Here is a 13,332-nt window from a genome sequence, read left to right as displayed (position 1 = left end):
AGGAAGGGTCCTGAAGTCCTGGGGGTCTTATGCTGAGCTGCATCTCACATGATTTAAAATCCCCAAGGAAGTCTGAGAGCCATGATTCTCAGGGCTGTAGTTTCTCAAAGCTTTTAAATTTCTGTCTTCATATCACTATGCTCAAAGCCTCTACCTTAATTATTTCTTTCCTCTCTCCCTTCTCAAACTATTTTTTTAACTACTTATCTAAAAATTTTCATCATTTCACCCACAATTTCTATTTTATAGATAACTAACCTCTTATTCTTACCTCAAACACAATGCATCTCAGAAATTTCCATGTTTTGAGTTTCTTACAGTTCAACTTCCCTAGAATTTTACTGGTTATTCAAAGTACCACCATTCCCTAAATCTCTTCCACAATTTCTGTGCGCTTTCTTCTGAGAGCAACCAGTTGTCAGAATAAAAAAATAACGACTTTGAGGCTTTTTTATGTTGGATTTAATGCAGAAGGTTGGATGTTTTTTGTTTGTGTTTTGTTGGCTTTGTCTGTTTGTTTGTTTTAAATTGAAATCAGTAATTAGGAAAAAAAAATCAATCACACTGCAGCTGATTGGAAAGGTATCTGGTCAACAAGGAGAATACTAACTGAATCCTCTGGTAAACAACAGTCACAGCTTCTGGCTTTAGCTCAGTCTAAGCCTAACAGCCACGCTATGGGTAAAAATAGGTGGGATTTAGTTCATCCATATAAACACACTCAACAATACTGAATACTTCATTTGAACTTGTTGTCTAAGCTTCTTTTTTCAATCAGTGGGAAGAAAAATAGACTTCTACAGTACTAGTCATGGGATTTATTCTAGTTGTCTACCTCAGGACTTATAAAATTAGGTTACGCGAATCCCTCCCAGTGAGACTAATAAGTTAAGAATCTTGCCAAGTACTCCGGGAATCACTACCGAGATTTCCATCGACCTCCTTTCTGCAACAGAACAGAAATACGGTGCCGTGGCTATTTAAAAGATTCCTTTTTAAAGTGACTGAATTAACCTCCTATGCAATGAATCTCTTTCCCATCTCCCATAGGAAAATTTATAGTTGACTATAAAAGCCTCAGTATTTCTTACTCTTGTCAAGGAATGATGAGTGATTTGGCTAATATAAACTTGTCAATATAATAGCTTCATTAAGGCTGCATGATCTGTGATAGTCTATTCTACCACATTAGAATTTGCAATAAAAGTTTGTTTCAAGTGTTTATATTAATATTGCGGCTATATTTATGGCATCCTAGGATAATAACAACAAAAACAAAAATACTTTTGTACATTTTCCCTGAACGAGATGCAAGAGAGCACAGGAAGAAAGCAGGGAGGCAAAAGGGAACAAGACAGGCCATTAAAATTACTCACAAGATAAAAAATCTGAAAGAAATAATATTATTTATAAGGGCTCAAGTGTTGTGAAGAAAGTGACTACCTTAACCAAATATGTGTAGACCCAAATTGGGGTGCAGATTTCCTGACAGAGATGATCTATTAGCTGGCAAAGCACTCAAAGGAAATAATGGACTTGTGTTACTTAAGCTAGGTCTAGAATAAATCCCCTGAACTATTAAAGAGAGATGAGCAAACCATTTACAAAACCAGTAATTAATTTCATCTACTGCCTCCCATCCTTCATGAATCATGGTACAAAAAGAGGATGGTGGGCAAACCCCACTTTTAAGAGGCAGAAAGTATGCACCAAAAACACATATTTTAAAGCAATATTATGTGAAAAATCTGCTAGGTTTGAAAAGGAATCCTACAAACTCTACCACACTTTGTTAGCTTCATTCTGTTTTCATATTGAAGAGATAGGTAGGTATGGATTTAAATTGCATGTTCTTCAGAAGAAAACATAGGCTTGTGACTAAGATTACATTTCTTCAAAATTTGTGAGTTTTGTTTTGTTTGTTTTCCTGTTGAAATGTTTATCATTACCAGAGATGTTTAAATACTTCATATAGCTCCCCAGGTCCCAAAGTAAAAAGTCTCCAGAGTGGGACCTAGTTTAAGTATGCAGTACTTAATTCTAAGGGCAGTAGATGGACATTACTAGGTTATCTGGGTGGCACAGGGAAAATCTAAACATAATAAGAAAAAAAAGTGAGCTAAGATATGGCCTCACATAGCTGAAAAAAATTACCATAAGCAGAGAGAAGTATGGGGGAAAAACTGAGATGTGGACACTGATCAAAAACTGGAACCAAGCCAGATTTTTTTTTTAATCTCCCTAATATTTGCCCACAGTACTTCTACTTTTGCTTTCCACATAATACTTTAATTTTTAGTTCCATACTTTTTGAAAGACACTATATTATCATAAGAGATCAGTAAAATGGTATCTTTCATTCAGAAAGTCTTGCACGTTCCTGACCTTTCTTCAAGTATCTTTAGAGATAACAAAAACCTCAATCCCAAACCTCTTCTACCCCTCAGCGACACCTCTAATACATGCAAGACACTTTGTCATATACCTGAACCACATCAGTAGTACATCTTAGAATTATTAAATACCCTCATAAACTGGAGAAGGGACATTCTTAATGGCTGTAGGTACATTTTTACAAAGTGTTAATTAAAACAATCCACAACTAATTCTGACTTGTCTTTTTCCAGAACTGCCAAGTTTTATGAGTGTTTCACATGTAAATCTGAAAAACAGAGTTTGGTTATCTTGGTGAATTAAGACAGATAAGCATTACCTTAAAACAATATGTTTTGTGAAATAACAGACTTGTCTTTCTTGTTACCTTCATATTTTATTCTGCGTAAACATTTCTAATTAGTTATAAATTAACTGTTCATTTAAACAACTTTGATGTTGTTTTTTTGTTTGTTTGTTTGTTTGTTTGTTTTTATTTCTGTGACACAGGCCATCTACTACACTCAATTATGAGAGACAGGATCTAAAAGGAGCACTCACAAAGCAGACCCTTTGAATTTTTTAACCTCTGCTATGAATACAATGCCTTGAGACACTCTGTACCTCATAGCACAGATTGGTGTTACATAATTTCACATAACAAACACTGTTTAGAACACTTCAAGAAACTCAGAGGACAGTCCTTCTTTCTTGTCACATATTCACATGGCTATGTTCAAAAGCCAAATTTCTCATTATTTGGACAATGAAATGATACTGACATTACAACAATACCAAACTAGGTTTCATAAAAACAAACGTTTCCCATTTTTCCTTTGACACAACAAATTAGAATTTTTCATTAACATGATAGGGGAAAAATGGGGAAAAAAAAATTAAAATCAAGTAGTAAACCAAAAGAAGATTAGTATATAATGATGGAATCCTCCCAGAAGTGGATGCCCTACAAAAAATGTCTGGATGCAAACTGTTTTTATAGGTGCTAAACACTGCAACAGATCATAAAAGGGGAGGGAAGAGAAGCAGACATGGAGAAGAAAAATAAAGGCATCCTAGATAAGACAATCTTCTCGTTTTAATAGGTTCAACTCTTTTTCTCCCCCCTCTTCGTTTATTAGAACTGGCCTGAAGACTTCAGAAACATAACGTCATTTTTAGCACAATTATTATTAGAAACATCACTTGACTGGCTTTGTGGTAGTCTCGAATACCCTTCTTGTGAAAAAAAAAAATCACATAAAAGTTGCACTGTATTTGTTTCATTCTGCCACATGCCAAGCAGATGAAGGAAATTAATGCCGAGACACAAATACTCTGAGCCACTGCTTTTCCCAGGCTTGTTCCTTCTTGGAGGCGTGAGCTCAGTACATGCCTCCTTTCAGCGTTCTGCCCAAGCCACAGCCAATGGCCATGACTCTTCTGCATTTAAAATGGTTGTATTTGCTAAGACACTTTCACGCTTAAGGAGGAAAACAATTTTTCAGATTTGGATATTATTAAAATCTTAAGCAAAACCACAGCAGAGTCCTCCATGAGTGTGAGATTTCACCTCAGCATTAGCAAGTGCTATGTGCAAAGGCAAAAACTCAGTACCGGCCCTACCAAACGCTGAGGGGGTTCTGCAATGGCATCAGAGCAGAGAATATTCACCATTGGATGATCTCGGTAATCTGGGCCTCCCAGTGGGCCACGGACTCCTTTTTATCAGCCAGGTCTCTCATCTCTTCTTCCAGCTGCCGGTTATTCATACTCAGCCTCTCAAACATGGTGGTGAGCTGAATGAGAATTTAAACAACCGGTTAAATGTATAAGCTGCTGTGAGACCCTCTCTGTGAAGATACAAAGCCAGGTGTTCCTCCCTCTCACATCTGCTTTAAAAATTGGTACTACCAAAATAAACACCGAGTAGCAATAAAAGCCAGAATCTCTTCTCATGTATAAACTTAGCTGTACTGAAAGGCCATTTTTAAGGACTAGAAACACATTTTTACTCTAACAAATTAATCAGTTCCCTAAGAATTAGTCTCCAAATACCTCTACAACTCTTAGAAGCCTTCTGCTTTGCACCATGTAGGTGTGGAATGTTCTACATAGAAAAAACTACATTAAAAGAGCAAAGCAAGGGCACAAAATCTGCGTTATAACTCAGATAAAAATGCTGAACCTTTCCCTTGTTTAGTAACCATGGAGAATGAGAGGCTTAACAGATACAGGCGCAAGTCAGTCCTGAGATTCTCCAGGTGTCTCACATTCCTCTATTTTTCATTTTACTTACTTGCAGACAGGGAAATTGAAATTAAATGCACATCTGTAAGGACAATATGCTATACTTAGCAATTAACCTCACTCACGTTCACATAGCTGTCATTCACACATGCATATTCTGCAAGACAAAAGCCACAGCTAACCTGGGTCGGTACTGGGAACTAAACCTTCATTATGCTAAATAATTATTCAGGAACTGGAATCAGAGATCAGATAGACTTTACAGAAAGGCCTGCTTAGGAGAATGAATCTCATGTGAAAAGCTTCCTTTAGCACTGAAATATAGTAACAAATCAAAATTATGAAAGAAATAGCCATTTTTAATCTAGTCTGTTCTTTTTACTCCTAATATGAGTACTCCACTCCAAAATTATCATTTAAATGGGCTTATGATTTAAATATGTCTATTTATTAAATCTCATTTGACAAAAGAACCTTAAAGCTAACCAAACTTAAATAAAAAATAAAAAGACCATGTAGAAAAACTATCCTAGTCTCTTGGTGTTCTCGAACTAAGTCTCCATATAGGCATATATAGTATACTGCTTATACTGGTATGAAAATATACTTTAATTTGAACACTGACATGCAAACATGCTTACTTTGAAGAACACTCTACTTTCATTATATTTTTAGAAAATTCAATGCATTACAAAAAGAATAGACAAGTTTAGCAAGACTTGGCTAATCCACAATGAACTTGAATAATCTGTCAAAATGAACAATAAAAAGATAATCTAAATGCACGAATCATAATTATTCCTTGCTCAATGCACTTCAATTAATATGCCTTATCATTTGTATTTTTTTAATATCTCAAAGTAACACTTAACCTCAATAGGCGGGAGGGGCCCTGCAATTTCACAGTAATTGACATGCAAATATACCCCATGTAATCACATCACTGACTACGTATTTTTATATTCGGATCATACAATGAGAAATATTTTTATTTCCTTACGACATCATCCAGAATTACTCTTACTAAACTGTCAGACCATCTTAATTCCTACACATAAATACACATACACGTATAGCTATTCACGTGCACACATGTATTCTCAAATTCAGATGCATGTAGATATTTTCTATTCAAATTAAATGTTAATGATTGCCTTTTGTGTGACATTAATTTCTGCTATCAATTAGGAGTTAATAACAACCAATACAGATCTAAATTGTCAAATTTGTACACAGCATACAATAGTTGCAAACTCAGGACTCAACTAATCAGCACTTACCTTATCAAGTTCACTTGAAAGTTTTTTGTTTTCCTCTGTTAGCAGAATCTTTTCTCGTTCATACTTCTGTTTGAACTCTGTTTCAAATTCCTCCCTTTCACTTTGGCTGAGAAATAAAATGAAGCAGAATTAGAAAGTTTCCCATTCTAAACCTCACCACACTATTTACTTAAATACATAAAGATCAATGCACACACTAGCTGAAAGTGAAACATTACATCAGTAATACTACAGCCTATTGAAACTAAGCAAGTAATACATTATTCTACCATCTTAGGTCTACAGAGAGCCTGCTGAATTTTATCATTAAACAGTGATCTCTCAGCACGGAATTAATAGAGCTACATTGAGCTAATGCTTATCAATATACTTATATACATTTTATTCCTTAGACGAATTCTTCAAACGTTGAGCAGCTGTAATCCTGCAGGTCAAAGTGTGTGTCAATATTCTGAAACATTCAGGGTAAATTCTCAACTCACATAAATGTTATATTAACTTACACATTTCTATAGTTTCATGTTTCACACAGAATGACAGCCAGAAATTACCACATATGAAACCAGAACATATAGAAGCTAGATTAGAGCAGGTGGTGCTGGGTCTCTGATGGGCAAATGGGCTTTGGACATTTTAGAACAGCCGGAGGATACATTAAAACTGTTAATTCAGTTACTGTATATTTACTATCAGCAAAAAGTGGATGGATAACCTATACACTCCTTGTACCACCAGATTCTAGAGCAGGTTTGGACCATTCTTTCTGAGAAAGAGTTTCAAAGTAGCTGTTTCCCCCAACGCTCCTCTTCTCCTGTGGATGTCATTAGGTAGAGGAGAACCTCTGGTTGACTCTGCTTAACATCAACTATGATCTTGCACAAAGAATATGAGAACCTGACAATAAATGAAACTGCAGGTCTTCTGTTTGCCAGTAACACTGTAATCTCCTTAAAGTGGTAGACTGCAATTTGTAGATATAACTCCAAACTCAAATCCAGTCTACTGAGACAACTGACGTTGTAGTATCTTGTATTCACCATTTCACCAATTATTCAGGCAATTGCTACAAATTTATCAGTAGGTTGATGGAACTATACTATAAATGCCACAGATACAGTGTATGTCTATTCCGCAAAGACCACCGTCCAGCCTTAAAAGGTTTGAAAAAGTATCCAGCATAAAAGTTTAGCTCTGTAAAAATAAAATTCAGGGGAAACCCTGTCTTGAGCATTGCAAATATTTTTCTGGATACCAATCAAAATTCTACATTGTGTAACAAAAAAATTACATTCTCGCCTCCTTTCCTGAGATGCAGAACTACTACAACTGCCAAATTGAGAGAACACCCTTAAAAGATGAGAAGTGTCAGTGGTTACAGAGAACCCAGTTAAGAGTAATGCTGGTTTGAATTTCCTATTCCTAATTTGAAATTCACTTAGTGCTTCGACCACTCTTTGAAATGTAGTACAGCATGTTAGGCTCATGGTGAAATTCTATGTTGCTAGGCATCCTTTGAAACGTAACACTCCATCCTCGCAAACTAACATACTATCTTACTGTTCAAACGCCAAGTTTGAAATTCACCACCACTCCTTTTCTGTATCAACAGATTCCATGCATATGATGAACAGCCTAGGGAAAAGGCAGGAAGAGATTAAAGCGGTGGCTGTCAGGGGAATTAATAACAGGTCCTGCTTCTGTTTGCAAGGCATAGATTCAAAGCTAATTTCTCTGACAGTAAATAGAACTAATTTTTTAAAAGATTTCTTTTATTAAGTTTTTATGGTTTTGTTTACATTTTTTTGTCCTGTATTTGTCTAAAACTTTTTCTTTAAAGGTTTGAGGGCTCAAAGCAGCCATAAATGGTGGTGGATTAAGGAAGCTCTGAATTGGCGAAGGAGCCCAACAGTTTTGTAGTTTTCTGTATTTCACATTCTTAATTCAACTGGCGATTGTCACTAACCCAGTAAGCCAGATTGCTATAGTAAAACACAGAAACAAAGAAGATAAATATTAAGCAGAGAAGAATGTGGGTACAATCTATCATACCCAAATATCAACGCAGCAAACCACAGAGCTGTGACAGACTCCACCGTCACACCTCGGACAGCCAGGAAGACGAAAATAACACACTTGCTTTGAAGCCTGGCATCCTCCTGTCCCATCGAGCTTTTTCTCTCATCTAAAATTTAGCTATGTATCTGCTCTTCAAGTTTAAGAAATCATACATGATCCAGCTTTCTTTTTGCCAGTAAAATAACTGTAGCAAACCACAGGCAAACAATGTGAAATACAGCTTTATGGTATCACTTTGTAACTCCAGCTCTTTATTGCGGCTGTACAAGGTGAAGAAATATTTTATCTTGCTGCTTTGAAACTAAAACAAGTAGACCTCAAACAAACACCAGCCCCCAGTCTTCTTTATATCACACACTTTAAAAACAGCAAACACTGTTTTGTAAAGCTTTCTGCTTTGTAAATCTATCATTCAATGACAGGCTTAGAAGAAATTTCTACTGACATGATTTATTTTAAAGATTCTTGCACCTTCTTCTAAAATATTTAATACTGACAATTCCAAGAAATAGAATATTGTGCTACACAGATCACTGGCCTGATACTGTGTTCCTACGTTCCCACTTTCAATAGCCTGCACTTTATCAGACTTCAGCAAAAGGCAATCATTTCGTACAGAGAGGTGGTTTCACTCCCTTGAAAACGTACACTGTTGAAATAGCAAAGGTAAGAAAGCCTACATTTGAAGGAAACAAAGAAAAAAAATACCTAGTTTAAAAAATGTAAGGAAGCACCACCATGTAAGTTATATAAAAAAGGACACACAGATTCTGACCAAGCTCTTATTCACTCTATACTACAGCCCTTATGAACTAATGCAACTTCATCCCCTTACCAAAGGTTGGGTTTTTTTATGTGCACTAAAGATTATTTTTAGACTACTATTTTTTTTTTCCCCAAACTGCACACGCACACTTCAACACTACGCCCATCCCAAGCCTATTGTTGGAATGATTCCACTTATTTCAGCATAAAGCCTCCAGGTGGTTCCTTTTCAACACTTAGATTGAACACCTCTGTACTGGCAGCCTCACAAAAAGCTCTGCATGCCTGATTACAAAAGCTAAAAACAATATGTGTAAGCAGAAAAAAAAAATTTAAAAAATTATGTTCTCTTAAGAAAAACCACCAAATACTGAGAATTGAGCAGCAACAGCAATTCTTCCATTCCTAACATTTAAGCTTCCCTTTGAAAACCCTGAACTACTACAAAGGTCAACCTGTAGCACGCCTTGAACAGTGGACTTCTGCACTTCTGTGGAGTCCTAATACTTGCATGAGATTCTGCAGATCTGGTTAACAAACCCCAGCTAAGATCAGGTCTTCATTAAGCACTCATCACGTGCTTGGATACCTGACTTCGTACGATACTGAAGTATTTCTTCTTAAGAGCCAAGGGTTGGATTCTGGTTTTCTGATGCACTTCTGTTTATGCTCTAAAATGTTCTCATACACTAACACTTGACAGACATACAGAAACACATGGTTACGTCAGCACTCACTTTAGATTCGTGCCCAGTTTTGGTTTTTGGTTTTTGTTTTTTATTTATAGAGAGAAACTTGACAGAAAGAAGGTTTATGAACTAGCTAGCATGAAGCAGACTAACATTTTTAGGCCATTTTTCCTGATAAAACTCTAAGAAGTTTTTGCTCCGGTCAGTGGTTGGAGGCATGATCTTTAGCAGCAGTTTACCTGACAGAAAGACATATTCATGATTCTTTATGGAATATTCCTCCTTCTGAGACACTACTGTGCTGACATGGCATTAAAGGAGTTCCATACTACTGCCTTTATATGCATAGCCTTTTGTGCATTTAATTCATAGGCCAGCAAGACCATCGAGTTGTGGTGCAATGAAAGCATGCCGCTGATGCAATTTTTACCTCTCAACCTAGAGCAAAGCAATGAACTACTGTGTTAACATGTCCTATGAATAGCCAGATTCTTGGAAGAAACAGTTCATCCACTGCATTCTAGGCTGTATGATCTATTTCCCCTGCTGGAAACAATTTACCAGAGAAGCAGTGTTCTAACCTCTATTTTCATAAGCTTTTTTTGAAAAATTCTTTATCTGTTTTGCTACTTATATTTAAGGACTCACTACAGTTTGGCGAGGCTTTCAGCAGGAACTTCTTCATGGTTTTTCTAACACACCATCTTACTACGACAGCAGAAAGAAGCATCTATGTTTAGTGTCTATAAAGCATTCTGAATTTTTTATGAATGAACACATTCAGTTTATGAGTATTTCCATTACTACACTATCCAACAGAAAAAAAACTTGTTTTTATTGATGAATGCCTCAAGGAACATTCTCAAGGCCAGTTATAAGCTCCATCACGTGGGGGAGAAAAAAGCAGGTCTCTAACAAATTACCATGTCAGAAGAGATAAAGCAGCTTATGCCTACAGTAGTCTGATGACTGATGTTAACGCTGGATGGAACCCAGCATGGATTAGCCTTAGTCCGCATTACGTGACTGTTCCTGTGCTGGCAGAAATGTAGGCAATAGTTGATCTCTAACATATTCGTTTTGCATCAAAAGATGAAAATACCAAACAGAAAAAAAAATGTAAAAAAAAAAATTAATTTCAAACTGCAACATAAGCTTCAGGGGTTGACTTACCCCGAGATGCAAGCCTGCAGCTCAAGTTACATACCTTGGAATGGTCAGCTAGTGCAAGAATTCTTGTGCAAAATTAACTCCTTCAGTACAAGTTTGTGGATTTTTGTGTTGTATTGTATTTTTAAAGGCACCTATTTTCCACCCTGGCATTAGCTCAGCCAAAATGCACCTGTCTGCACTACAGGTAAGGAAGTGACAGTGTGTTTGGAAACATACTAGGAGATTTCAAAAGATATTTTGAGCTTAAAGGTAAATTCCATACAATACTCACTTTTCTCTTTTGGTTTTCTCTAACTTGTCTTTCAACATCATGATCTCCTTCTTGAGGGCAAGCTGCTGGCTCTCTGCATCCCGGAGTTCTTTCTTCAGACTTTTTATTTCATTAGCGTGCATTATTTCACGTTTAGATAGTTCCTCTTCATAGAAAACACTTTTCTTTTCCAGGTCTGCCTTTAATTTAGTGATCTCCTGCTGGTGTTCTATACTGCTTACCCCAGGTGAGCGACCAACCTGTTTTTGCTAAAATAAACAGCCCCAAATTAGCACTCAAGAATGCCGAAAATTACACTTAATAACAACTCAATATTCATTAGTCTATGTTTAGAAAATATCCCATTACAGACTTGCACTGAACACGACTACCTGAACTTTAAAAAAAAATTTTTAGAGTATAAATCTGACTGTTATCACTTCATTATTTAAATGTAGTAATAGTTTTCAAGCCATTGAAAATTTGATCATCACTTTAAACATCTCTGGCCACATTCTGAGTACTCTTACATGCAGTCAGAAAGTCATCACAGAATTAGAAGATCCTTATGCTCCCACTCACATGGTTGACAGAAACAAGTTCAAGTGACTTTCAGGAATGGAGAATAAGGACTATGATATACAGTTGCACAAATAATCTGTGGAAAAGCTAAACTAAGAGAAGCAGAGGCTTAACCGAAGGCTAAAATCTAGCTATGGAAACACTATATAGATTGCATCAATCAGGAGGGAAACCTGACCTTTTTACTCAAACTGATCATTTATATCCTAGTGGACTAATAGGAAAAACAAGCTTTAAACGGTAAGAGTAGTTACTTCCCTTTTCACAGCTGCACAGCTCTCTTAGTGAGGTCTTCTAGCATTTCAATAGTCTTTACGCATTGCTTCAGGATACATACACATTTGCATCAAATGCTGCACTCACTAAACTGCCATAACATAGAGGAGGAGCAAGATCAGGTTCAAAATGAGACAGTGGCATGACATGCACTGAAATCCAAGAATGGAAATAACATTTTAATGTAAACACATGTATAACTTGGTTTGGAATTTCTTCTATTTTTAAAAATATGTAACTAAAGGCAGTCTGAGGAAAGGAAATTACTTAATAAAAACACTGTGTTTTGAGAAAATGCAGGTAACCGGAAAACTTACTTCTTCATGGTGACTGTCTTAAACCTTCAGGAGGATCAAAGATATTTTATTAATTCATACCATGAGATATTAAAATCCTCTCAGTTACCCCTAATTAAATATGGGTTTGGGTTATTTTATTTTGCTGATGTTTGAATAGATGTTAAGAGCTAAATGTAATTGTAGAATATTCAGATGAGCTGAATTTCTACTATGACAAATTCTATGAGAAAGTCAGGCCTTGCTGTTAGTGTCAGCAAAACATTGCAAAACTCCCTAAACGTATGAGCCAGACATGTGCTGCTACGCATTGTTTTCTCTAACTCATCAAAACGACCATCTGTTTCACCCTAAGAGTAAAAATCCTGCCCTCAGGATGCAGAACGGTGAATCAGAGAATGACGATGCCATCTTAGTACAAGATGGTTTGGAGAAAGAAAGATTTTAAAGAACATTTTTTAAGGAAGTACAGGAATTTTCTTCCATGCACAAGCAGTTAACTACTGAACTTACTTGTTATTGCCCAACGTGCTGAGTTGCCTACAGGTATATGGCAATGGAGCACATAAAAAGTTTAGGTTTTGCACCATCATCTATCAGGTATGTAAAATGTTTTAATGGTATCTCACATTTTTTCCACAATGAAAAGATACTACTAAGACCATAAGACAGATGGTGCAGTAGAAGAGAGAGCTGGAAGGTATTGTACAATGGTTTACGGAACTAGAGTAATATAGTAAACAGAAACTGTATTTTGAATTTACATAAGCACAAATTCCAAATAAATGTTTTCATATATGCCTGTTTCAAGTAGACAAATGGTGCAACTGAGACATAATGCTTCTCCTGGAACAGAGATAGGCAGATGCCATAACCCTGTGCTAGAAGTCTTCTGCTCTCTTCCTGTCAAACACACACACAAAACCTCCACAGAGCAGCTCTTTCATTAGACAGTTATGAAGCTGAATGTCCAAACTGATAGCAGCACTCTAAATATTACTATATGTATTGACACATGTATCACGTACCATGGATACCATAACTGCAACATTAATAGACATCAAGCTTTGCACTTGAAGAATAATGAATAATAATCATTAAATACTGCAATAACAGAGCAAGTGACATGGGGAAAACTTACTATTCAAATAATTTAATCCTAAATGAATGTACCATTAAAAATCTTGGAAGACTTCTGGCTTATCATTAATGAGATTAGCCTTTTGTTACAAGTGCTATTTTGTATTCCTTCAGGGCTTGTATCTTGCCCTTTGCAGCTGGTAGGGATAATTTAATATGGTTAGGAATATGAAGAATCTTATTTA

At 36.2% G+C, this 13,332-nt stretch overlaps 1 protein-coding gene across 9 annotated transcripts in view; it reads right to left on the bottom strand.

The window, feature by feature from the left end:
• CDC42BPA (CDC42 binding protein kinase alpha) overlaps nucleotides 1-13,332 on the bottom strand; it is a 198,037-nt gene that overhangs the window by 58,449 nt on the left and 126,256 nt on the right. For all 9 annotated transcript variants that reach the window (XM_082049753.1, XM_082049755.1, XM_082049754.1 and 6 more), the window contains 3 exons: nucleotides 10,875-11,122; nucleotides 5,901-6,006; nucleotides 4,045-4,169 (listed from right to left, as the gene is read on the bottom strand). In XM_082049753.1, the coding sequence (XP_081905879.1) occupies nucleotides 4,045-4,169; nucleotides 5,901-6,006; nucleotides 10,875-11,122 (479 nt within the window). The remainder of the gene's footprint in view (nucleotides 1-4,044; nucleotides 4,170-5,900; nucleotides 6,007-10,874; nucleotides 11,123-13,332) is intronic.

This window comes from Streptopelia decaocto (assembly GCF_964273445.1).
Source record: "Streptopelia decaocto genome assembly, chromosome: 3".
Classification (NCBI taxonomy): Eukaryota; Metazoa; Chordata; class Aves; order Columbiformes; family Columbidae; genus Streptopelia; species Streptopelia decaocto.
This window is presented reverse-complemented; position numbering and strand designations above follow the sequence as displayed.